General features: G+C 41.3%; 3 protein-coding genes across 4 annotated transcripts; all 3 read left to right on the forward strand.

Annotated features, from left to right (window-relative positions):
- Positions 1–6,790: 6,790 nt before the first annotated feature.
- Positions 6,791–10,474, forward strand: LOC141010081 (elongation factor 1-alpha). Its single transcript, XM_073482885.1, has 8 exons — positions 6,791–6,882; positions 7,775–7,929; positions 8,415–8,594; positions 8,698–8,994; positions 9,080–9,230; positions 9,330–9,586; positions 9,691–9,925; positions 10,030–10,474. Exons 2-8 carry the CDS (start codon positions 7,786–7,788, stop codon positions 10,149–10,151), a joined length of 1,386 nt encoding a protein of 461 aa, XP_073338986.1. The 5' UTR covers positions 6,791–6,882; positions 7,775–7,785; the 3' UTR covers positions 10,152–10,474.
- Positions 10,475–10,736: 262 nt separating this feature from the next.
- Positions 10,737–18,702, forward strand: LOC141010082 (elongation factor 1-alpha). 2 transcript variants are annotated; one of them, XM_073482887.1, is made up of 8 exons: positions 10,737–10,783; positions 11,856–12,008; positions 13,153–13,332; positions 13,436–13,732; positions 13,896–14,046; positions 15,800–16,056; positions 16,885–17,119; positions 18,328–18,702. In XM_073482887.1, the coding sequence occupies exons 2-8, from the start codon at positions 11,865–11,867 to the stop codon at positions 18,450–18,452; spliced, it is 1,389 nt and encodes a 462-aa protein (XP_073338988.1). In that variant the 5' UTR covers positions 10,737–10,783; positions 11,856–11,864; the 3' UTR covers positions 18,453–18,702. The 2 variants fall into 2 exon arrangements, with proteins under 2 accessions (XP_073338988.1, XP_073338989.1); XM_073482888.1 differs by lacking the exon at positions 10,737–10,783 and adding an exon at positions 11,311–11,615.
- A 438-nt stretch (positions 18,703–19,140) lies between these two features.
- Positions 19,141–25,046, forward strand: LOC141010606 (elongation factor 1-alpha-like). The gene is made up of 8 exons (XM_073483653.1): positions 19,141–19,190; positions 19,863–20,015; positions 21,137–21,316; positions 21,420–21,716; positions 21,793–21,943; positions 23,159–23,415; positions 23,986–24,220; positions 24,753–25,046. Exons 2-8 carry the CDS (start codon positions 19,872–19,874, stop codon positions 24,872–24,874), a joined length of 1,386 nt encoding a protein of 461 aa, XP_073339754.1. The 5' UTR covers positions 19,141–19,190; positions 19,863–19,871; the 3' UTR covers positions 24,875–25,046.
- The last annotated feature ends 2,653 nt before the right edge of the window (positions 25,047–27,699 follow it).

Below are 27,699 nucleotides of genomic sequence, written 5' to 3' on the forward strand. Positions count from 1 at the left end.
GCACTAAATTCCTCTCTGCAGCCACTAGATGGCGCAAGAAACTAAATACGAGCAGTGACCTCAGGGCTGTCAGAATGGAAAAAGCAAAATAACAAAAAAAGTAGAAAACAAAGAAACAAAACTTTTTTAATTAACAGTTGAACATAGTCGTGCATGTTAGTAAGGGATACTTTCAGGATGTTTTTTTATTTCAGTCAAGCTTTTCAACACTTTTTAGATGATTCATCTATAATTAGTCTAAAGAATTAACAATATTAGCATGTTTAGCATTGGTATTTAAAATATATCCCTATAAGCTTTATATATAAATGAACCACAGAGAAATATATCAGACAGCAAGTTGGGTAGTCCTTAATCCACAGAAACAAAAAGTGGGTATAGACTTGTGTTTATATTTATGTGTAGCCTTAATTATTGATTAGTTTTCCCCCCATGGAAGTACCTAAGTGGAACAGAGACGTGTGTCCTGTTTGAAATGATCCATCTCAATACTGACACATGGATCATAGTTTGCTAACAGGGTGCAGCTCTTGTTGCCAGGTTGGTGTTGAAGCTTGCATCAGACTTTTTGATGAATGACCCGGAAGTCCACTATGAATTCCGAGCGGTGTAACGGGATTTATCTTCCCCCCCTTTTTGCTACTCACATGTCCTCCTACTATTTGATTCCACTCACTGGTTCTTAATCCACGGAAAATTCACTCTGTCTTCTTTAAATGACTTCTCTTAATATTGTTTAATTTGAAATTTAGCTGGCTCAATTTGACTTTTTTTCCCCTTTTTTTATCGGCGGGTTTATTAGGGTATTTACAGTCAAACCAACGGATTTGTGCAGCAGCCAGCTAGCCAACATTAGCGCTTTAATTAGCATGTGAATCTTTAGCTGCTCCACCAGCTAAATGTCACGTTTATTGTGTAAATATTGGCCTCATACTCGGCCTTTCGCGACTATAAAACAACAGACCTCAATGTGTTTTTAAAACTCAAACAAGCCTTATTTAAAAGTTAAATCAGTGTTACTGTTGAAGCTAGCTAGCATGAGGTCATGTTGGCATTGTGTGACTCACTCTTGCCAATGAATGTTTGATGACAGTGCTGTTATGTGGCTGTCCTGTAAGAGCAAATATACACTGCATTCGTGTAGAATACATTATTAAAGCCAAGAAAAGCCATTTATTCTGCACATAGAAAATTCATTCACCCCCTGCAGTATGTCACACTTCATAAAACAGCAGTTTGTCTCACTATTTTTACATTTATGTCCTTTTCAGTTTCTTTTAAATTCCATACTTGAGTCCCTTACGCACCTCTAACGTCAGAAATGTTGTTAGAAATCATTTCAAAGCTATGAGCAATATTCTCAAGAGACCACTGCTGAGCCAGGATTATTGATTATTTGGCTTCCTGTGAAGTATTTATAATAAACTGATCACGAAAAACACCCTCTAAGTATTTATTGAAAGGAAGTCCTGTTCATTTTATAGTGGCAGTACTTTATCCCTTTCCCTCAATTTCCTATTATATTTTTTGCTTTACCACAAACCTGTAAAAGTGAGAAATAGCTGAGAACAGAGCTGGTTTATAATATATCACACATTACTTGACCAGACACCTCACTACCTTTATTTGAAGCAGGATGCACATTTGTTCAAAAATAAAAGATAATTGTAGAATCTAAAAATCAATAAATACATTTTTTGATGACATTTTAAACATGCAGTCAGGACTAACCGGTGTTAATGCTCAGAGGTTCATCAAATACACTCCATATATCAGTGACCAAGCATTTGGAGCAGAAAAAACATACACTAAATCACAGGGAAAAAAGTAAAGTCACGTTTATTTGTATTTATGCTTTACAGATCCACAACAGCTACTTTATAAATCCAGCTCAAGCATATGGTTGAAAAAAAATGGAATAAGTCTTGAAAGAAGAAGAGACCTCCCCTTGTATACTAGCCAGAGGGTGCAATCAGTGCCAGATGTGTGTGAAATCTCCTGCAGCCACTAAAGTAGAAGCCAAACCTTTAACCAAGCCGCTCGGTAGCCTGGAGGCTCTGATATGCATGAGACAAACACTTCTCCTCAACACTGCAGGTGTGAAACAAATGCAGACGATAGCCCGGACACCAAAAGGCTGTTTGCAAGTGTTAGCTGGACACGGCTGTGTGTTGCAAATGCACCTTATTTGCATGAACTGTTCCCCTGGGTTGTGATTTTAATTGCATACAGTGTGCTGTGCTGACATTGCTATTTAGATTGACTTACCCTAAACTCTGCTTGCATGCACATGAATGCCAGTGCTGTGGGATTTTGTGAATGTTGGCACCGATCAGAACCAGTCAGTGCCTTTTTTTTTCTGCACCCACACAAACATCAAGTCACGTTTCTTACAGTTGGCAAATTAAGACAACTCTGAAGTACCAGGACTAAAATGATGATGCTGCCCACCACCATCTATCTATCTATCTATCTATCTATCTGTCTATCTATCTATCTATCTATCTGTCTGTCTGTCTGTCTGTCTGTCAATGAGAAGTTCACCAGTAGTTTCAGCAAAAACTGATTCAAGTAATAATTTTTAAATGCTGACGGGTTGAAATATACGTTTTTTTTGACAAAACAAGCAAGCTAGCTGTGGTTTTAAGATAACATAAAACTTTATTGATCCAGCACCTGGGAAATTCAATTGTTACAGTAGTTCAAGAAACAGATAAAGCGAGACAATGAAATAGAAGGAAAAAAAAGATAGTAAGGACAATAAATTCTCTATACACCTTTCACATATACACACGTGATGGATGATTGTACCCCACTGCACGATAGGACATTTCCCTGACCTCGACCCCATCCGACGCCCTTGGGATGAACTGGAACCTCAGGCCTCACCATCCAACATCAGTGGCCGACCTCAGTCCCCTCGTGCCTGAAGAGGAGCAAACTGTAAACAAAATGTATCGTCTGCAGGATAAGCCTCTTTAGATGCATCGTGTTCTCAAGACATTTTATCAATTATTGGGTGGTTCATACAGAAAAGGCACAAACAAAATGACAAATAATGAAACGTAACAAAATTACTGTCATTACAGTAAAGGCTACTTTGAATAATCCTAAAGATTTGACGGATTTAATGTTAAAAGGTGAATCAAAGAGTTTTAACATGCTCCTGTCTGAGAGAGCAGTGCACGAGGCGGATCCTCAGAGGAACATGGCTATTATGACTGCAATCAATAAACTGGGTGGTTAAAAATTAATTGATAATGAATCAATGAAAGTGTCTCCTGGCATTTAAAGACAGGAAATCAAAATGTCTCTGTCTGCACTAACAAACAGCAGGTTCTTCTCAGTCCATGGTTAAAATGTTCAGATCTCTCCTGTTGCTATAACCACCACACATACCAGATGACTCATCACTGACGTGCTGCCAGTCGGGCTGTTGAATCACACTCTCCCTTTCACACACATACACACACATTGGCACTGACACACACACTCATACGTCCCCCTCTCTCCTCGAATTTAGTGCCTGAAATAAGAGCACAGCTGTTGTACTTTGCTCTGTTCAGCCATCAGATCATTAGCAGATATTTCTTTATGAGTCGAGCTGTGACTGAGACACTGCATGGGCATACAGGCGTGCACAGACTTTAAATGTGCACATATAATAATATTGTGGCAATAATGCACCTTAACGTTAGGTTGCCAACCGCTGTAAAACGTGAAAATAGGAATGAAGAAAATGCAGACACTAGCTAACTAAGCGACTCCCAGTTAGTGGCTTCTACGGTCGCGCAAAATCATGTTGGAGGAGATGATGGACGAGAGCGACACTCGATCTGTAGTGCAGGTAGAGATCCAAATAAGGTTTTTTCACCACTGGCACCTATGGTGTTCGGCGCTTTACGATAAACAACTACGACAATACAAGAATGGAAAGACACTGACAGTGATGAAACATTCACCTCCCCTGACATGCTGGTAAAACAGGTCAAGTAGTCAGTGTCCGTCTCTGTCATGTTTTTAGCGCCTTATCTTAACCCTAATTAGTCATCACACTTCAGCTGCCTTTTAGTGAAAGTAATTTACTTTAAACAAGGTGTTTAGACTCAGGGGATGTTTTACAACTGCCACTTAACTCAGGCATTGAGGCTATGGTTAAGACCTCCTTTCAGGAGACGTATGGCTTTCAGGGGAAGAGGCCTGTCCACATTTTTGGCCCCTCAGGTGGAGAGAGAGCTGTCACTGTTGAAACTCGCACAACCAGCCAACTCCTGTGAGAATTTTGTTTGAGAATTTTTCTTTTCAACATTTACCATCATGTTTTTTTATATATATCTTTGTACACATGTATACAGACATGTGCCTAGACCACAAAGTAACGAGTCAAGATAAAAATCTGCTATGTTTTTGTCCAACATTACTTTACAACGGCGACAAAACAGACAACAACCTGTTTTCTTTCTTTGCTTTTTTACTCATAAATCTATTTTATATTTCTTCATATATCCTTTCTCAATCGAGATAGATTTATTGAGTGTTAAAATTAGTATTTTACAACAGAAAAAGTACAGAATTCAGGCCCAAATTGGCTTTTAGTCAAGTAATGTCATTGCATTAATAGTCTTCACTTTTATCTCCAAAGTCTTTTTATGAAACAACACACCTGAGTCACCTGAGAGCCAATTTGGGCCCTAAATGTTGCACTTCTTATGATGTAAAAACATAGAAATCTAAAAGAACATCTAAATTATGATTTATGTCACTTATTGATGGACGATACATAAAGAAACCAGACACAATGTCAGAGACGACCCGATGAAGACAAGATAGCCAAAAATGTAATTTAAATGTCAACACAGTAGTTCAGACAAAGAGCTGTTTAAAAGGGCTCTGCTGTTGCTAATCTATAACACACCATGTCGTACTTGAGCTAATTTAAACTTGCTCAGGCCACATTTTTAAGGCTGTGGTTATGAATGGATGTTGCTCAACACTGTGCCAAGCTGTGGAGTGAGAAGATATTTAAAGGTACATTATGCTTCGTGATGCACGTTCAGAACTAAAGGCGTAGTTCTTGACATACAGCCTTGACATACAGGTTATGAAGGGGAATTAAAACACCGAAAAGCCAGTTTCAAATCAAGCATGAACTTAGTGAGTTATATATGCCTGCAGAAGACGTCTGTGTGTCTGATTTTAGGAGGGATTTCTCTTCAGTAATTAAACAATAAATAAATACTTTTAACAAGATGTCTGCCTGTAAGTGCTTTTTAATAACTTAAATGTTCCCTTAAGACTCCAGCAGAGATAATCACCCTTCTGCTCATTTTACCCTCACTTTTAATGACTCTTAAAGCAAGTTGTTGCCCTCTTCCTGAGCCCCCAGTTGTCTTATCGCCTGCCTCCCTCGTTGCCCTCGTCTCGGCCAGTCGCTCCACTTCCCCCCTCGTGGTCGCTCAGCTCTCCGCTGAGTGAAGCCGGCAGCTGCCAAGTCCAAGTAGCTGTTACCTGAACTGGAGTGAAAGCAGAGCGAGTCGTTAGTGTGTGTGTGTGTGTGTGTGTGTATATATATATATAATTGTGTGTGAGGATGCCGGCTGCCTCTATACTGGGCAGCGGGCCACAGTGATGGTGGAAGAGACAGAATCTGACCTCCTGACCTGCAAGTAGCATCCCAGTGACAACACAGGCCTTTTTCTTAACTATTATATGCTGATTTTTTAGCTTTTTGATCAGTCAAATTAATGATACACTTCACCCTGACGACATCATGCTTAACTCGCCTGTTCTCATGTAAACGACCAGCTGATAAGGTGTCTCCAACACAGCATGAGTCTGAGCTCCCTGTTTGAATGCAAATCTCTCTCAGATTTAGATAATCTTGTGAAGATGATGAGTCGTCCCAGTATTACCAGCGGGTGGGAGACCGGGAGGAGGTCCGAGGGGGCTTTGTGCTGAGCTGTCTTGACTGTATGTAAATAACATGATTTAAATGGTGATTTTTTTTTAAACTAAAGGGGCACCATGTAGTTTTGGAGAAGAAATTCAAACTTTAGAAATGCAGTTTTAATATTTACAACAATAATGAGCTCATAGTACAAACTGAGGAATGTTTATCTCTTCCATAAGTGAATAAACAAGCTGTTCTCAGAGGAAAACAAAGTTTAAAGCTGGAAAGGTGGCAGGGCCCGCCACGTATAAACAAAGGAAAACAGTTTGTTTATTTCGTTTGTTTAGACATAAACTTCTCCACGACTACATAGTGCACCTTTTATGAGAAAATGTGCAGAGAATAATCATTGCCAAGCATAAATAAAGTGAATAATAAATAAACAAACCCTAAATTATAGGGAAAAAAACAATTTTAATCATATTTTTTTTCACTTAATGGTGTTTTATCATCATTTCCAGCCTGACACGGTGTATTTACAGTTGACCAGCTGAAAAAAATGTGACACCAGGAAGTCAAAACAACTCCCAAAGACAACAGTGAGTTCCTATCAAGCAGCTGATCGCCGAGGAAGTCGTGTGAGAAATATTTAATTAAACTATCCACCGCACAGCCCTGCGCCTCGCACCGCGTTGTTCTGGCTCATTCTTATTGTCTTCACTACGGTGCCTCTTTTGTCGATGAGTTTGAGCGCACAAAAATCCCAACAAATCCCCGGTGCGACAACATACATGTTTCAGGCGGTTCATCCGGTGGCGTGCTGACGTTTTTCGCAGGAATGTGTGTGATTTGCGGGTCCGCACCGGGGAGGGCGACGGGAAGTCAGGCCGCCTCCCATTCAGTATAAAACCTCCCGGTCCACCCATACTCTTCCTCTTTCTGTTACCTGGCTAGGGGCAGCAGCTTTGGCCGTGAAAAACCCAGAAACACCGGTAAGTTCCAGCTTTGATTTCATATGGTAGGAAAGGCGAGCGGGACCGCGGGCCTGGTACCTCCTTTTGTGGCGCTTAAGAAGATTTAAGTGAGAAGTTCTGGTCCGATTATTAGACTCGTTTTTCATCCTGAACTTTGCCTTTTCCCCGTTATGTAACTTCACACAAACCTGTGGCTTTTTTTTAAAAGGGGAAAAAAAACACGAATAAGCATTAAAGGTTAACATTAGCTTTCACGTGTCGTTTGCTAACTCACATTTTGATTGTGCTGCTGTGGTTGACTTGAACTTTTTAACAAAAAAAAAAGACGATAACGAGGGAGGGAAAAGGAACAAAGAGGACACGGGAGTAAGCGGAGATCCGAGGATGCTTGGAAAGGCATTTCTTCTCCCCCCTCCTCCCGTGAAACAACTGCACATATCCCCCCCCGGCGACAGGTGTGGGGGAGTCCGGACGAAATGGCTTCTGAATATTCGGCGATCTTTGTAACTTTATCCGACGTGGCCCACTGGAGTAACACGTGTCTCGCCTGGCCTGTGGCCGAGTGGAGGCCTAAAGCAGCCGCCGCCTGTCCGCGGCTCAAATCCCGTAAACCGTTATCCAGCAACGAACGGAGGCTTTATAACTAACTTCGACATTTTTGAAAATTGAAGTTTTCATCGCCATTTTAAGCACTTACAAAAACATTACCTCCGTGGCGTTGCTGCTTAGTTTGGTTTTCAAGTTGAGGCCGGCCCCGAAACAACATGGCTGAATCTAACGGTTTATTTCCTCCCTTGTAAGCACACTTGAGTACAATTATAAACAAGGCTGACACAAAATGGCGAACTGAAGAATGGAAGCTAACCGATGTGTGGGGTTTCTTTTTTTTTTTTCCTTTTATTTGAAACAGAAACTACAACAATGGGAAAGGAAAAGATCCACATCAACATCGTGGTCATTGGCCATGTCGACTCCGGCAAGTCCACCTCCACCGGTCATCTGATCTACAAATGCGGAGGAATCGACAAGAGAACCATCGAGAAGTTCGAGAAGGAGGCCGCCGAGGTGAGCCGCTATTTTATCTCCTCTTTACAACCGTTACATTCAAGAACCAAGATGGCGGCGTCAGCGTGCCAAACTCTGAGCCCCGCTGCCCGGCGCCTGTGTGCGCGCACGCGGGGTGGGGCTTAAACGTGGGCAGCGCTTATAGTGACTGTGCACTAAACTGAGCAGAGGCCTCAGGCTGTGTTGTAAAGAAATGTTACATAAACTTTTCATACTTATAAGGTGTCATAATGTTAAAAAAAAGCTACTGGCATGGCTTTTTGTTTTTGTGTTCAAAGTTATTAAAATGATGTAATGGAAGTGGGCTTTAGTGTATGTGTTGGCTCTTTACCGTGATTTGTGTAATCCAAACCATGGCTGCTAAACAAATACAACAAATGTGCTTTGAAACATATTGGTTGTATTCTCTACTGGGGAAAAATCTTTAATAACGGATGTCTAGAAGCAAATATGAATAAAAACATTTCTAATTTATCCCTCGACAGATGGGCAAGGGCTCCTTCAAGTACGCCTGGGTGCTGGACAAACTGAAGGCCGAGCGTGAGCGTGGTATCACCATTGACATCGCTCTGTGGAAGTTCGAGACCGCAAAGTACTACGTGACCATCATTGATGCCCCTGGACACAGGGACTTCATCAAGAACATGATCACTGGTACCTCTCAGGTAAATGATCTTGCCAAGAAAATGCAAGCTCGAGGTTAAACCACATTTTCATCTTGCTTCAGTCGACCTAAATATGAACTCTCGATTGTGATCTTCATTTTAGGCTGACTGCGCTGTGTTGATCGTTGCTGCTGGTGTTGGTGAGTTCGAGGCTGGTATCTCCAAGAACGGCCAGACCCGTGAGCACGCCCTGCTGGCCTTCACCCTTGGTGTGAAGCAGCTCATCGTTGGAGTCAACAAGATGGACTCCACCGAACCCCCTTACAGCCAGGCCCGTTTTGAGGAAATCACCAAGGAAGTGAGCACCTACATCAAGAAGATCGGCTACAACCCCGCCTCTGTTGCCTTTGTCCCCATCTCTGGATGGCACGGAGACAACATGCTGGAGACCAGTGAAAAGGTGAGTTATATTTACTATGAGGTGTTTGAAATTGTTAGCCTGATGACTTGGACATGGACTGATTTTTCTCCCCACTTCTTTGCAGATGGGCTGGTTCAAGGGATGGAAGGTTGAGCGTAAGGAGGGCAATGGTAGCGGAACCACACTGCTGGAGGCTCTTGATGCCATCCTGCCACCTGCCCGTCCCACCGACAAGCCCCTCCGTCTGCCCCTGCAGGATGTCTACAAAATCGGCGGTAAGAATTAAGTAACGCTTGATTACAAGACAATGGTATGAATTAAAACTTTTCAAAAGCACTCGTTTCCTTATTACTTACACCAATTATTATTCTCAGGTATTGGAACAGTACCCGTCGGTCGTGTTGAGACTGGTGTCCTGAAGCCCGGTATGGTTGTCACCTTCGCTCCCCCCCAGCTGACCACTGAGGTCAAGTCTGTTGAGATGCACCACGAGTCTCTGCCCGAGGCTGTCCCTGGTGACAACGTCGGCTTCAACATCAAGAACGTGTCCGTCAAGGAAATCCGTCGTGGATACGTCGCTGGTGACAGCAAGAACGACCCACCCAAGGGAGCTGACAACTTCAACGCTCAGGTGTGTATTGTGAATTTGACTGGCTTGAAAAAGGGTTACAAGAATTGGTTTCCAGGTTTGGGTCAAGTTGCACAAGGTCTAACTTTAAAAAAAATTGTCCACAGGTCATCATCCTGAACCACCCCGGCCAGATCAATGCCGGCTACGCCCCAGTGCTGGATTGCCACACCGCTCACATTGCCTGCAAGTTCACCGAGCTCATCGAGAAGATCGACCGTCGTTCTGGCAAGAAGCTTGAGGATGCTCCCAAGTTCGTCAAGTCTGGTGATGCCGCCATTGTCAAACTGCACCCACAGAAGCCCATGGTTGTGGAGCCCTTCTCCAGCTACCCTCCCCTTGGTATGTTTAGTCATTAAACTCCTGTATACACGCTTAAGAAATGCTTTCCATTTGTGCAATGACATGAAGTGCACTCACTAACTGCTCCCCTGTTCTATTCCCAGGTCGTTTCGCTGTGCGTGACATGAGGCAGACAGTGGCTGTCGGTGTCATCAAGGCTGTTGAGACCAAGGAAGTGTCTGGAAAGACAACCAAGGCTGCAGAGAAGGCCCAGAAGAAGAAATGAATGGTCGTGCAGGACATCCAGCAACAAGAAGTGTGCCGGCAGCAGCGGGCCACCCCTTACCCCCATCCTGGATCATCTTCTCTGAGGCAGAGTTCTGTACTCAAGGACTGGCTTATGCTGATTAAAACCCATCGCAAAAGTTTTCGCAGGAAAAAAGAACTACGTGGCATTGTCACTTACCTGAATCACATGACAGTGCTTCTTCTCAGTTAAGTTTTAAGTTGGAAATGGTTTAGAACTGTATCTTGATGTTAAAATGCCACATTAATTGGAAAGAAAGCTGCTGGTAACTAATAAAATAAATGTCTTTGAAAAAATTGAAATTGGCTTGTCTTTATCCTTTTTAGTGCTGCAGTTGCTTTAGTTCTTGGCCGTCACAGGCGAGCTTCTGCTGTGATGCAGCTGTTTTTGACCATGCTATCTGTGTGCCGTGATACACTTTTCAGCCAATCGCCTCGATAGGAGTTATGCCACCCCAGCCAATAGCACCCTTTTATTTTAGTCTGACAGCAACAAGAGCATGCACAGCCCTCCCTCTCCTCTGGTTCAGTATAAAAACTCTGGACACATCACATTCTGTCCTTTTTTCCCTTCGCTCTAATCAGGGACGTCTTGTTTATTGCTGGGCACAGGTACGTGAAATGTCATCCTTTTTTAAAATCTCTAGCTCATCTTTCCAGCTAAAAATGCACAGCTTTAAAAAAAGAGGCTGCGGTATTATTCAGGGCAGGGAATAGAAACTGCATATAATGGCTGCAGTCAGAAAAAATCACTGCCTGGATCTAGACTACAGAAAACAGATGCTGCATGGCTGTCTTTCTTAGAATAAGGTATTGTTAAATATAATTGGTAAACATGCTGGCTCACCTCAATGTCTTATCCAGATTTTTTTTGTATGGGATGTCGTGATCTGTTCTGCTGATTCACCGAGGCTTTAACATACTGATGATCTTAAAAAAAGGAAACACAAATTCAAGAGCCGGGCTGTGATCTTTAAACTACATATGAGGAGTCAGATTTGTCTTTTGCCAGTCATGGTAGTCCTTTTCTTTATCCACGTGAACGCGCATGCTTCCACCCCAGTGCTGGGGTGTACGGTGTCTGTATGTGTGCGCGCGCTTGCATCAGTAGGTAACATGGCGGCTCTGCGCACACGGCGCAACATGGAGGCCCGGCATCCAGCACATGGCGCGTGACTCACCAGCGCCAGTGTCGCCTTTCCGGTGGCGTGAACGAGCACCGAAAATGACTTTGAGGGAAAAGAGAGAGAGTCGTTTCTGTTTCGTTATTTTTTTTTTAACACGTTTGTTTTCCTAACGCGTCTAAATGTGACGCCTTTGCACCAACACGGCGACATTTTGAACGCGACGTTGTCTTGGTTACGGTTTATGCCGCAGTTGCGACAAGGTTGAGAAACGGGCAAAGATGTTCACGGTGAAACATGTCCGCCTGTTGTCCATTAAGGTTGTTCAGAGACAAACATGTCTGCTTTTATTTTAAGTGCGTATAACTCCCCCGTATTGTGTTTATAATCTGATAAAGCTACTCAACGTTAGCTATCGAGTATATACAGCTGAGTCATATGAACCCAAATGGTGGTTCCGCTGCGCTTCACCTCGCAACGGAGACATTTTTTTTATTTATTATTAACCAGAACTATTAATGTATACAGTCAACATGACTCCCCATGTTGTTTATAACCAGTAACTCGCAATGGGAAAGGAAAAGGTCCACATCAACATCGTGGTCATCGGCCATGTCGACTCCGGCAAGTCCACCACCACCGGCCACCTGATCTACAAGTGCGGAGGAATCGACAAGAGGACCATCGAGAAGTTCGAGAAGGAGGCAGCTGAGGTTGGTTCCGGAGACGCCGCAGAACTTTTCAATAAAAGAAAAACCACCCACGGGGCACAAAGTGTGGATCCAGACACAAGTGTGTCATCTTTAGACGTGTGGGGAAACGGGTGTGGTGGATGTGACTGCTCAGATATAACTTGTTTAAATCTGCCATCTGCTGTTAAAAAACGTGTACTGCCCTTCTTACTTCAACATATATCTTCAGATGCTACACATATTTAACATTTAAATTCAAGGCTAACTATAGATACTAAAAGACTGGAAAATCAGCATTACATACATATGAAAACAAATACTTTCATATGCTCTCTAATGGGTTTTTCATTTAGTAGAATAGGTAGAAATCCATATGAGAGATTAAAAAAAAATATTCAGGCATACTGAAATATGGCAAATTATTTATGAATATTGTTTTTTTTTTTAAATATGCTGCAAACAAATCATTTGGAAAGGGAATAGATCAGTAGTATTAAAAAAAGATATTCATGAATGTGCTTCTTAAAGTAACAGCTGAGTAATTAACTTGAAATGTGTTTAAACTGGCGTTAAATACTTGGTCAAATTCTTAAGTGTGTTCACCTCCTTTAATTTTAATGTTTCATGATCTAAATCAGTAAACTTCTCTTACTTTACATTATATTTTATTCCAGCAGAGGCTTTTTATTTAACACCAATGCGCTGAGCAATCCGGCATATTTTGTAAAATGACTAAAGGGGCTAAAATTTATGAGTGCTCACAATTAATTTTGGTATCTAAGATAAAAAATATTGTTATGCACTGAAAGTCAGCTTAGATGATTAACTTAAGGTTGTATTCCCACTGAGCCAGCTGATGAACTACTTCAGGAAATGTGATGTAACTGTGGCCGTGGCATTTAGAGAGAGCACCTACTTAGGAACTGCTTGAATGACGAGGTGGTGGGTGACACTTAACATTTCTGGTGTTAACATACTGAGAAGTCTCATCAGTTTCATTAAATTAGCTCCAAGTTTTCTCCAGCCTTGTTTAAGTAAGAATTTTTCGTTTTTTTCTTTATCAAGAGGCATAATTTTATCTCTAAAATCTGCAGTTAAACTGGCTGATTCATACTTTTTTCTCATTTCATTTCCTGCTTCATTTCTGTTGTCTTGACCTCCACAGATGGGCAAAGGCTCCTTCAAGTACGCCTGGGTGCTGGACAAACTGAAGGCCGAGCGTGAGCGTGGTATCACCATTGACATCGCTCTGTGGAAGTTCGAGACCGCAAAGTACTACGTGACCATCATTGATGCCCCTGGACACAGGGACTTCATCAAGAACATGATCACTGGTACTTCTCAGGTAAATGATCTTGCCAAGAAAATGCAAGCTCAAGGTTAAACCACATTTACATCTTGCTTTAATGTATTTAAATATGAACTCTCGATCGTGATCTTCATTTTAGGCTGACTGCGCTGTGCTTATCGTTGCTGCTGGTGTTGGTGAGTTCGAGGCTGGTATCTCCAAGAATGGCCAGACCCGTGAGCACGCTCTGCTGGCCTACACTCTGGGTGTGAAGCAGCTCATCGTTGGAGTCAACAAAATGGACTCCACTGAGCCCCCTTACAGTCAGAAGCGTTTCGAGGAGATCACCAAGGAAGTGAGCACCTACATCAAGAAGATCGGCTACAACCCCGCCACTGTTGCCTTTGTCCCCATCTCTGGATGGCACGGAGACAACATGCTGGAGGCCAGCGACAAGGTGAGGGACTTGTTAAAAAGTCGAAGTGTGGTCAGGTTTAATTAAATGGATTTCTTGGACGATCACATTTAATAATCCTCTCGAACCAATCATTCATCTTTTGCTAACCCCTTTAATTTTTCCTCTTTTCCTGTCCTCTCTTTGTCTGCATTCTCAATGTTAGATGGGCTGGTTCAAGGGCTGGAAGATCGAGCGCAAAGAGGGCGGTGCCACCGGCGTTACCCTGCTGGAGGCTCTGGACTCCATCATGCCACCCAGCCGCCCCACTGACAAGCCCCTGCGTCTGCCCCTGCAGGATGTCTACAAGATTGGCGGTAAGGAGTGTCAGGTCGTATCATAATACGTCACCTCAAAGAGGAGGAAGCAACATAATGACAGCAGAAACGGGCACTACTTCCTACAAACAGACATTTAACTGCCCACCAAGAAAAAATAAAAATAAACCTACCGTCCTTTCATGTTCTTTATGTAAAACTCACCATGGCAAAGTTACCAAGCTGGACCGAGAAACGCTTCCGTATCACTTCCAACACAAGTGAATTAAATCCCATCAGCTGAACGTAAAAGTCGCAGCAGCATAAAGTAAAGGACATCAGTTTGATAAACCAAGAAACTGAGAATAAGGCCATTTTGATTTTACGCACATGTCAGATCAGTCTATCAGTCTAACAGATTTCTCTCCCCTCACAGTGCAAGGAAAAAGAGCGCTCCCTTTCTAGCTTATGAATTTTCCACCCAAACTTTTTACATAGAGCATGTCATCAAACATTGAACCCAAGTGTGAGACTGTATAAAATAGGCAGCATAACTCTCAATGTAATGAATGAAATTGATGAGAAATCTTACCGTACAATGCTGGATGAGCCGCCCTCATGCTCGTCGTGATCACAAAAAAGGGAAAAGTTCTTTTTAAAACATCGTGGACACAGTCGCTGACAGAACAGATAGCACTCCTCTTCCTTCGTCTCACAAGTTTCCAGCGTACTTCAGCTCTCCACCCACGCACCGAAGTTGCCACATATCATGCAGGCAGTGAGGCCATAAGGAAAATTTATGTACAGTAAAAAAAAAATGGGTACCACTCCGCAGTAGTTCACCTGGCATATTAAGGCTGAGTCCTTACTGCAGTTGTCCGAGTTTGAATCAAGCCTACACCCTTTGATGCACGTCACTCCCCCTCTCTCCTCTATCTCTCACTATCTCAGATGAAGTCAGAATTTGCCTATCAAAACAGAACATTTGGCTGGCTACCATCCCTTTTACTTATGAGTTTATAGGCAAATAAAGCAAAAACATAGACCACAACACAGTCACAAAATGTCAAAATCAAACAAAGAGGCACAGAGTCGAATTGCCTACCTGAAATTTTGAGAGTTACACCAATACCAGTAACAGCAGCATGTAGTGAAATTGGACACTCCTTAATGATGCGTCATACTGTAAACTTGGGCTCTGACATTTGCGTAAGGACACAGACTGACAGTGGATCCAGACCGCTCTTCAGAGCGCTAATCAAAAACAGGTCAGACAGTATTTGAAAATCTCTGTACCACACCTTAACGCCCACACCTGACATGTATGAACGCATTTATGTTCTGCTCATTCGCAGCAGGACTCTCTTTAACATTTCACTGTGAGATCAGAGATGATCAAATTCAAAAAAATGGCTGCAGACAAAACCTGACAACATGTGTTTTAAGCCCTGTGAGCTTCATTAAGGCCTTTGTTTAAAAGGACAGTTCACCCCAAAAATCAAAAATACACATTTTTCCTCTTACCTGTGGTGCTATCTATCAGTGTGGATTGTTTTGATGTGAGTTGCTGAGTTTTGGAGATATCGGCTCGTAGAGATGTCTGCCTTCTCTTCAGTATAATGGATCTAGATGGGACTCGGCTTGTGGTGCTCAAAGTGGCAAAAAATACATTTTGGGCTGATATCTCCCAAACTCTGCAGCTCACACCAGACCACTCCTGTATCCATCAAACGTCTCCTAATTTACAGATTATTGTATTTTTATTACTATTGAAGGACGTACTAGAAACATTTGGCCTCCTGTTCTCTCTCAGGTATTGGAACTGTCCCCGTTGGCCGTGTTGAGACCGGTATCCTGAAGCCTGGCATGGTCGTCACCTTTGCTCCCCCCAACCTGACCACTGAGGTGAAGTCTGTTGAGATGCACCACGAGTCTCTGACTGAAGCTCTCCCTGGTGACAACGTTGGCTTCAACATCAAGAACGTGTCCGTGAAGGAGATTCGCCGTGGAAACGTGACTGGCGACAGCAAGAACGACCCTCCCATGGCAGCTGACAACTTCACCGCCCAGGTGAGTCTGAGCAAAGGAGAAAGAATAAGGAAAAACACGTTTCTTTATCCCCTCATGATTTTACATGAAGTCGATACAGAAAACACCGGACATAATGGGTTTTCTGGAGCCTCACAAGACCCTCACAGTCTTTGACCATTTATACATATTATTGCATCCATGCAATAACTCTGTACAGCTGATTTGAGTGGGTATGTTTGCTCAAAACATATTCTGTGCTTTGTCTAGTAGTGGCGGGTCAGATAGCCACTATGGTCTAAGATATGACTCATACTAATTTTGAACAATTTTGAGGGATGGCAGGTTAACAAGGGGGACCCATTTTGTTCATTTTGCTAACAAGGTGGATGGTATCCCCCCACAAATCACCTACTGCTCATAATGGAAGTTTTTCATGTTTCATATAAGCGCTGCTTGACATGACACATTCGGTGTCAGATTGATAGAAAGTCAGGTGAAGTTTCGTAGCCCACAGAACATTTGTGAAACTCTACGGCAAAACAGCATTGCATCATTCTCTTAAACAACTAAAGTAGATGGGGACTTGATTTAAGACTTTAAAATGGGGAAAATAATAAAAAATGGCTCCGTGCAGCTCGTCCGGTATAATCCCAAGTCTTTGGAAGCACTGAGATCCCAAATTGATTTGAAAAGACGTTATTTACATCCTTACTGCGCAGTCAAGCTACTGCATCCACTTCAGACCAGTGTAACTTAGTCGCAGTGAAGATTTCTGCTTGAAAAATAATTTCAAATTCTGTGTTTTCAGACAAGGGTCCCAGGAATACAAACATTTTGTAACCTCTCTTCATGTCTATCTGTCTGCAGGTCATCATCCTGAACCACCCTGGCCAGATCTCCCAGGGTTACGCCCCCGTGCTTGACTGCCACACTGCTCACATTGCCTGCAAGTTCAGCGAGCTCAAGGAGAAGATCGACCGTCGTTCCGGCAAGAAGCTTGAGGACAACCCCAAGGCTCTCAAGTCCGGAGACGCCGCCATCATCACCATGGTGCCTGGAAAACCCATGTGTGTTGAGAGCTTCTCCCAGTATCCCCCACTGGGTGAGTGAAACACTGTTACCACTCATTGTTGACACAAGAATGTGTTTGCTTTTATACACCTTGTTCTTGGAAGACATTTTGACATTTGCTTTTCCTGCTTTGAAGAGCCAAAATGTCTGCTGCGGAAAGAATCTATTTAAAAGCTGCACTAATCAATATTTTACAAAATAAATGCCCTTAATGTGCTTTTTAGCATCTTTCAGAAAATCTCTATCTGGCCCCCAGATCCACAGGCAACAATTTTCAGTAACACAGCTCTGATAAACCCACTGTGAGCTATCTGCCCAACACCAGACAAAAGGCAGACACAGTTAGTAACTATCTGGTGAACATATCTAAGCATTTAGCTGCTAAAGAGCCAGATGCCTCCAAGAGGAGTTGGTGGAGACCAAAAACTAAGCCAAAAAGGAAGCAAATATTTGACTTACATTCATCAGGTGGACAGAAACATCACTCCAGATGAATTACAGCGTTGCTCTTGGTTCACCATAACACCTTTTTAAAGAGAGCTAACGTTAGATTAAAACAAAATTGTTGTTTGTTGATTGTTCTGTAAGAATAGCTCATGTCACCTATTTGACAGCACTTTCTATATAATAGTATTCTATCAGCTTTTAATGATTATCAATATTAATCTATTGATAATATTGAATATTATCATCAATATGACAGCCAAAGATTGATTAAAACATCAGTTTTTAAAATTCATCCCTTATTGATTTAAAGTTCCTAATCTTTACTTGAACTAAAATTGTAACTAGACATGCTCCAGAATATATTTAACATTTTATTTGTTTTTTTTTTACTTCCAGTTTTAAATGCAAGTTAAAGACATACAATTATTATATAATGCTTTTCCGTCCTACTTTCTATTTACTCTTTAGTACTGTGTTAAATTATTCTAAGTCTATAAAAGAAATAGGTCGCCAGTTAAACTTCCTTTTTCCTGGTGGCAGACAAAACTGTATAGTGATAGTGAGGCGTAAAGGGAACTGATGTAAATGCAGATGGTTTCATGATTTTATATCCATTACATTGTGCAGTCAACATTAACTCCATAATGATACGTTGAAGCAGAAAAAGTGTCTATTGCCAGTTTAAGTATAATATGCACCGTACATTCAGAACCCACACAGAAAAGACTCATCTTTTAAGCTTCTCGTCAACTCCTCTGTTTCTCTTCTTTCTTGTCCGTCTCTTCCTCCCAGGTCGCTTTGCTGTGCGTGACATGAGGCAGACCGTGGCTGTCGGTGTCATCAAGTCTGTCGATAAGAAGGTCGCCTCCGGTGGAAAGGTCACCAAGTCTGCACAGAAGGCCGACAAGAAGAAATGAATTCTCATGCAGGACGTCCAACAAAGTGTCGTGTCTCAGCAGCAGCGGGCCGCCCCATCCCCTCTTCTTCCCTGCCACCCAGCGCCGTCTTCTCTGAGGCAGAGCTCTCTACTCAAGGACTGGCTTATGCTGATTAAAACCCATCGGAAAAGTTTCCGCAGGAAAGGAAGGCTTGTGCCTTTTAGGGGAAACTATGATCATAATTAAGTTGAAACCAAAACAATAAAAATCTTAAACATTGCCAAATGAATATGTTTCTTTGTTGTTTCATTACTATTTATTGATTGCAAACTAGCTGCATTCCTTCGAAAGCTTCGAACAAGCACAGCAGAGTATATTCTCATTATAATAAAGGAGTATATGAATGTGCTTTTTGATATGTATATAGTTAATAGTTACAGAGCTACAAATGTGTTTTAAAAAGAGATACCAGGTGTAAACGGTGTGGCAGAAGTTTTTAAGGAGTGCCTTATATAACAATGTACAAGAACAAACTGGCAAAACTGGTTGTCCGAGAACACTTGACGAACCACAGATATGATTATAGTGGGTGGAATTGTGCAACGCCTATCACAACTTGATGCGCAAATTCATGTAGACACAGATCAGCAGGAGGAGGAGGAAAAGGCGTTGTTCTGACTTTACCTTTCACACAAATAGCAAGCGAATGAACTGTTAGATCAGTAGACGACGGCCATCCACCACCTCCATCTGCCACATCCACACCCCTTGAACCAGGTGAGTTTAAACACTAATATCTTCAGATTTGACATATGAACACATATAACACGTGATGAAGTCTTTTGGTTTCCATTGTGGGATAAAACTAATTTCTATAGCTCAATTATGATTTGTAATGGCTTAATAAAACTCTGAAATGGTTTCAACCATGTGCAGTGGCTTCCCCACAGGTGTGATGGTTTCTTCCATTCTGTGCTACCAGTTTAAAAACTTGTGTGTGTTTAATATTAAGGAAGGATTATCCTAAATATACATTGTAGGTGGAGGATATTATACAATGGTGGAAGTAACTAAGTACATGTACTCAAGTACTGTACTTAAGTTAAATCTGTTCTGGGGTATTTCCAATGTATATATGCTAATTTAAAATTCTAGTTAGCAGTTGTACTTTTTACTTGAGTAAAATATGTTTGACTTTAAGTATCTTTATAGTGTGGTATTGCTAATTTTGCATACTAAGGCATAAAGTTCCCGGATACATCTCACCCACGTGTTCGGTTTGACGTAGCTAATCATGTGGCAGGCTAATTAGCAGCTAACGTTAGCTACCTGCTAGATAGCTACTTTAAATAACCTTTGGGAGTCTGTTTTCAACTCTCAGATGAATTCAAACCTTCAATTTTTAATGTCAAAGTCGACTTAACTCCTCTTCATGTTGGTTAAAATTAGCAACTCGCAATGGGAAAGGAAAAGATCCACATCAACATCGTGGTCATCGGCCATGTCGACTCCGGCAAGTCCACCACCACCGGCCACCTGATCTACAAGTGCGGAGGAATCGACAAGAGAACCATCGAGAAGTTCGAGAAGGAGGCAGCTGAGGTTGGTTCTGGAGACGCAACATGTCTTTATTCAAGTTTTAAATCAAATATTCAAAGTATTTAAAGCACAATGAGGCCCACAGTGTGACGTTTCAGGTGTGGGAAAGGGCGCGGCTGATGACTGCCGCCATATTGTTCTTAGCTAGGCTACTGCTGCCACCTGCTGCTGAAACACAATCCTACAAAAGTGTTTTTAAAGCAGATATTACAGGTGAATAAGTTAAACATTTTAAATTAAACTTCCCCAACTGAGTACTTTTATTAAGACAGTTATTGTTTTTTTAAAATCATAAATGCTATAAATTATATTATGAACAAGCCCCTTTCAGAAACAAACCCTCAGAATATAGAAAGTAATAAGCCTGAAAAGTGTGGTGTATTTAAGATTTTTTTATTACACTTTAAAGCTGAATAGGGTAATTTTCCACAGTTGATTATTAACATTAGGAAATTATATTTTCTTTAACATGACTTCTGATATCTAATCTTGATTAAGATGAGCAAATAATCTTTATACATATGCGCTTATTTGCCTACATGTCAAGAAAGGTCAAAAGTCAAAATATCTGCTTTGAAATTAACACCTACAAGTAATCTTCCGTATTTCTTTACACTAGTCTGAAATATGTCACTTTGGAAGCAAAATAGGCCAAAATCTAAAGATAGACCAGTCGTTTGTGAACATACAAATGAAAAAGTAATGTGAAGAAAATCAGCCTCAGATATATATATTAATTAATTGCATTCTTAAAATATTAGCAGCATGATCAATATTACATAATGGATAATTACTTTTTCTAAAAATAGTAATGATAAAATACTCACAAGGAATTTATTCTAGTCACCTACATAAAACACAATAAAGAATTTCAAATATTCAGATTTAAATTGATGGCTACATTTTTGAGTAGTTGAATATAATAGTGAATCTTACAGTAGCTACGTATGGAAGACACGAAAGGCAATCCCACTACAAGAATCACTGGACAAACGGCCTAAGCACATCGTACTACAAATTAAGCACTGCGTGTGTTTGGATCTACATGAACTTTATTCACTGACTCACCTGTCTTTTATTCTCTATGTTTTTCTCATCCATTTCTGTTGTCTTGACCTCCACAGATGGGCAAAGGCTCCTTCAAGTACGCCTGGGTGCTGGACAAACTGAAGGCCGAGCGTGAGCGTGGTATCACCATTGACATCGCTCTGTGGAAGTTCGAGACCTCAAAGTACTACGTGACCATCATTGATGCGCCTGGACACAGGGACTTCATCAAGAACATGATCACTGGTACCTCTCAGGTAAATGATAGTGTTTATACACGACAAGCTCAAAGTTAAACCACATTTTCATCTTGATTTAGTCTATTTAAATACGAACTCTTGATCGTGATCTTCATTTTAGGCTGACTGTGGTGTGCTGATCGTTGCTGCTGGTGTCGGTGAGTTCGAGGCTGGTATCTCCAAGAACGGCCAGACCCGTGAGCACGCCCTGCTGGCCTTCACCCTTGGTGTGAAGCAGCTCATCGTTGGAGTCAACAAGATGGACTCCACCGAGCCCCCTTACAGCGAGGCCCGTTACAATGAAATCACCAAGGAAGTGAGCACCTACATCAAGAAGATCGGCTACAACCCCAAAGCCGTTGCCTTTGTCCCCATCTCTGGATGGCACGGAGACAGCATGCTGGAGCCCAGCGAAAAGGTGAGGACATGTTCAACTTGTTTAAACCTGATGATTGGGAACATGGACTGATTTCTCTCTTTAAATCTCTCTGCAGATGGGCTGGTTCAAGGGATGGAACATTGAGCGAAAGGAAGGTAATGCTACCGGAAAGACACTGCTGGAGGCTCTTGACGCCATCGTGCCTCCCAGTCGCCCCACCAACAGGCCCCTCCGTCTGCCCCTGCAGGATGTCTACAAGATTGGCGGTAAGGACCGCCGACTTCACCTCACCTCACATCATATTACTTCACATGACATCACAAATGTTTCTTTTGTCATTACTGTACACGTAGACCCCTGAATCTGCATCTAACACATATTATTATTATTTTTTAGTCATATTTGGAACAATACTGTTTATTAAATTTCACACACCTTGGGTGATGCTTTCTATTACAGATGATTACAGCAAATCAAAGTCTTATTATAAAGTACATAAAGGGTGACGTTTTATTTAGAGCTGGGTTTTTTTTTTCACTAAATTGTGTTAGGATTACATCTATAGTTTAAATGATTACACAGTGATGCACGAGGTGTGAGCCTTGTTTTTACTGTCTTCTGTAAATATGTTGGTCAGTATGTATTATGATAATTGTAATGATAATGATCCTTGTAGATGTGGATAAACAAATAAATACATTACTTTATTTAAGTAAATAAAGGCCTATAGCCATGCGTAATTGATGTGCCATATGACACAATAGCTGCTTTGCCGTTGCGAGAGGAGATTGCCAATGTGCAATTTAGGCTAGAGCGAGTTTTCAAGGACTGTACTGATGTTCTGGCCCATGGTGATGATCGCACATCAAGTGGAGAGAGCACGGGGATCCCCTCTCCTCCTACGGTACTTTGCTTACTCTCATTTAGTCATATCAAACAAAAAACAAAAAAATATTCCCTTCCCACCACTTTTAAAGGTCCAAAAAGATGGCAGCCGACCCAACTTACACTGCCAAAGCATCAGTATTTTTGACGCATTTGGAACCTCCTTACAAACTGGACCTTTAAAGAGTGAAACACTGACAGCCAGACTACACAAAACTAAACTGATTGAGAGCCTCAAGTCATTTATTTTCTGTTGAGTCAAGTAGCAAGTCTCCTTAACAGTGAAATTAGTGGAGTCAAGTTGAGTCCAAGTCAACTATTCATCACTTACTAATGACATATTAGTTTTACCTATGTTTTTACCAGCTGTTTGGGAAAAACATGGATAAGTGCTTGCTGGACAAGGGCATTGAATATTGGGAGAAAGCTCCCTGATTATAGTGTAAGTCGGCTGTTGAGAAACTCAGTCCCTTGTTCATCCCTTTTCACCGTAATTACAGTGTAGTTGCACAGTATGTGAGCTGCATGTGAACACAGTCTATCGCCACAATAAATACTGTTAAAGGAAACTAAATATGCCCCTGGTTCTGTCTCAGGTATTGGAACTGTCCCTGTCGGCCGTGTTGAGACTGGTGTCCTGAAGCCTGGTACGATCGTCACCTTTGCTCCAGCCAACCTGACCACTGAGGTGAAGTCTGTGGAGATGCACCACGAGTCTCTGGCTGAAGCTGCCCCTGGTGACAACGTCGGCTTCAACATCAAGAACGTGTCCATCAAGGAGATCCGCAGAGGCAATGTGGCTGGTGACAGCAAGAACGACCCTCCACTTGGAGCTGAGAACTTCACTGCCCAGGTGAGTCTGAGCAGATGAAAAAAGAGGAAGAAGTGAATTTGAGGTAAAATAAACGTGCTGAGCATAGAGATGACATTAAAACCAAAACAAAGCTTGGCTTCAAGGTTTCAGTGAATTAAAATCACATGCCTAATGTTGCTTCTCATTCTGTTCTAGGCTATCTTGCCTACAATAGCCTAAAACAGAAAATGACAAAAGTTTACAAGACTTTTTTTTTTTTCGGGTACTCATCCTTTTCCTTGGTGTAAAAAATTGTATTTTATTTATTACTTTATGCTCACATACACACCCCAATCAACAATAACACGTATGATAAAAGAATGAAATGACTAATCTCAATGTTAACGTCCTGCTTAAATAATCATCTTATAAAGAAACATCTGCATTAAGGTGGCGAGATACTCTCCACAAGTCATTTTAGTGTGACTCTAAAAAGTGATTCCAGTTGAGGTAAGCATGAACATCTGTTGACCCCTGCTGGCCACTAGAAGGAACTGCAATGATGTTCATCTTGTGAAGGGAGGACTCAAATCACCTTTTTTTAAACGCACTCAAATGTCACTATTTCAGGTCATCATCCTGAACCACCCCGGCCAGATCTCCCAGGGTTACGCCCCCGTGCTGGACTGCCACACTGCTCACATTGCCTGCAAGTTCAGCGAGATCATAGAGAAGATCGACCGCCGTTCCGGCAAGAAGATTGAGGACAACCCGAAGTTTGTCAAGTCTGGAGACGCCTGCATCGCTTTACTGACACCTAACAAACCCCTGTGTGTTGAAAAGTTCGCTGACTATGCACCACTGGGTGAGTAAAATGCTTTCTCTTCTTTATTTACTACAATTGTTGGCTACAGCCCATTTTGTTGTGAAGACAATGGGTTAGGTCCAGATCACATTGAGATTCGTCACTACAGGCAGAGCCATGGAAAACAATGGTTTCCATTCCTGTTTTGGTTTCGGAGTTGTGATTATTAACCTGGCCATCAAATGATGAAGAATGGAGACTGAAATTTGCCTATTTTGTTAAAATTTTATCTTTGGCTTCTGCGACACACTGTGTGATAAAGACACTCTGACCAGTGGACAGACTGGGGTCGATCCATAGCCTCCCCAGTTGATTTTCATAAAATGTCCACTGTGATCCATCCATTCAGAATTATTAACCTTTATTCATCGTGGCTGATTCTCAAATATTCAGCCAGTACACACAAATAAAACATGATGCTCTTCCAACTTTTGTTTTTGTGTTTTGTATGCTCCTCGGTTATGAATGCTATCTTTTTTAGCATCTGATTAACTCTTTAGCTCTTTTTTTTGTCCAATCTTTTTCCTCACAGGGCGTTTCGCTGTGCGTGACATGAGGCAGACCGTGGCCGTCGGTGTCATCAAGGACGTCAACAAGAAGGCCCCCGGAAGTGGAAAGGTCACTAAGGCTGCACAGAAGGCTCAGAAGAAATGAATTCTCATGCAGGATGTCCAACAAAAAGTCACGTCTCAGCTACCATCCTCTCTTCATCCCAACACAGTCTTCCGGCTTATGCTGAACCATCGCAAGAGTTTCCGTCGGAAAGGAAGGCTTGTCTATTATGACAATTAGGATGAAATCAAAGTAATAAAAAACTTAATCAAACCAAGTGAAGATGTTTCTGTCCTTGTTCCACAAATTTTGTCCTTTTTTTATGAACATCATTTACCAATCTGTAAGCAGCTTTTGACAATCTTTAGACGTCTTTCACTCATTTTTGTTCTTAACTCAAGAAAAGCAATGTTTGCATTTCACAAGAGCACAAACTTTTAACGGTTCTACTCCAATCCATGCTCTAAGTGGAAATTTACTTACACTTGGTGAAGACTTCATGAAGAGGTTGTAGATCATTGAAGATCATTGTACACATTTAGCAAACAGACTGTACATAAACAATCAGAGACTCATATTTACACAAAGTCTGGTATTAAATAAATTATCAATTTTGTCTAATTGTCACATGTATTCTACAAATGTAGATTTCCCTCCATAATATGAATAGTCTTTCTTTCTAACTGTTGGATAGATTTCCATTACATTTGTACATGAAGACATTCATGGTGCCCAGAGGGTGAATCATACTGCCTTTGTTGATCGTCTAGCGCCACCAGAGGGTACACATTTTCATATGCTCTGTGAAATATCTCAACATCTAATACATTAGCACATTTCAGCCATATATTTTGTACACAGGTGATCATGACACCTACAAGCAGTCCCCTGACTTGTCCTCTAACACCGCCATGAGGCTGACGTTTGTGGTTTTGAGTGAATGTCCCTAATATCCATCAAATTTGGACACTTTCATGTCACGCTCAGAACGAATCCTGGTGGTCCCCTGACTTTGACTGATTTCCATCATCAGGTTAAAACAGGTCCAACAGAGTGCTGTGGGGATGAAGTCATTTTGTATGCCAACCCGGAAGATAGCATCGCTCTGGTTCCCTCGACAAAAAGCCTATTAGATTTTTTAATTGGATCATTACCAAAAATAAGTCCAAGTTTATGATACTTATGATACACGTTTTGTTCAGCGAGATAATCTTCACAGATGAACACCACTTTTGTGATTTTTGAAGCGTAAATTAAATCGCAAGAAGTGAAAAAGCTAATGCTGCGCAGACTACAGTGTGGCCGCATGACTTAAACGTCACCACAACTGAGCGTCTTACTAAACAATTACTGTACATGTTTTCTATGAACTGATCAATGTACAAGTTGTAAAGTTAGAGTCAGACATTTAACCAAAAACCAATTCAAACAACTCATGGACTTTGAGACGAGCGAACCATATGTGCAAAATGCTAACTGATTTTCTGGTTTTAAGACTCAAAACTACAGCACTCTATAATGACATAAACATATTAATATTACAGTATTAATTATAATAATGACATCCACATCAGCCTGACGTATCTATCTATAATTTGTGTTTAGTTCTAGCTAGAAAATGTTAGCATGCTACTATGCTAAACTAGCATTGTAAACATTACACCAGCTCAACATCAACATTTTGAGCATTTTAGCATGCTTATGTTAGCTTTTAGCTCAGTACAGTAACACAGGGGTGTGAGTGAAACTTTTAGCCTTGTTAATACGTGAATACTTTAATTAATTTGTGTTTGTGTAATCTTGTACTTAATTTTAATTGATCTAAGGTGAAATAAGTAAATAAATAAGCAAGCTTATCTAACAGTAGCACAGAGCACATTAACCCAACATTATTTATTAGCTCTGAGCCATTTCCTGTTTCTTCTTAAATATTTTAATGATTAGATGGCTTCATCAAAACAGATGTGATTTTACATGCCTGACTGTTTGTTCACTATAAGATGTTCCCTTAAATGGCAACCTTCCGGTAGTAGGTAGGTACTTATGTAACCTGGTTTTAAAGAAATCATAGGGTGTGTCTGGTTGTGAAACAGGAATACACAGGTCAAAGTAGTCCAGTGTGGTTGTGTGTACTTCATAACTGGTCAAAGTCGCCTGGCAGTATCATTTTTCAAAGGAGGGATTGTACAACTGGTGACATTTTTAACCTTTAAGTGGCTTTAACATGAATCCAGAGACAGATATCCACTGAGGAGGAGTAGGAGGAGGAAAAGGAGGAGGAGGAAGCCATCCTCAGATTACATTTCATGGAAATTGAAAGTGAAACTAAAGAGCTGATGGAGATCAACAACTATCGCACAATATACCCCGTCATCATTTGCAGCGGACGCTTCTTGAACACAGGTGAGTTAAAGATGATTAATACAAGAAATCAATTTAGTATCTATATCTATCATGTTTACCGTGACAATGCTGAAAGGTTGAGAATGTTCACCATCTGAAGGGCTTTTCATCTCACAGTTACTCAGAGCCGGTGCTTGTTTTGTGAATCAGCCGTGGCAATATTAAATAATCTATTGTTTTAAATGAATTACGATGATCAAAAGATGATCAAAAAGGAAAAACAACGAATCTTTAAATCTGTGATGCACGAGCCATGAAATGTTTTTGCATAAAAAATAACTTAAAGGTCCAGTTTGTAGGCTTTAGTGGCATCTAGCAGTGTGGATGCAGATTGGAACCAACTGAACACCCCTCATCTCACCTTCCCCTACAGTGGTTGTTAAGAATACAAAAATAATGTGTTTATCTACTGAATTATACAGCAGAAGGAATACAGTAACTAATGTGAAAAACAAACAAAAGGGAATAAAGGACAAAAAGGGGGAATATACGTATATTTAAAATAAAAACATGACATCGGTTCG

The sequence above is a fragment of the Pagrus major genome, chromosome 16 (genome assembly GCF_040436345.1).
Source record: "Pagrus major chromosome 16, Pma_NU_1.0".
In the NCBI taxonomy this organism is placed as follows: Eukaryota; Metazoa; Chordata; class Actinopteri; order Spariformes; family Sparidae; genus Pagrus; species Pagrus major.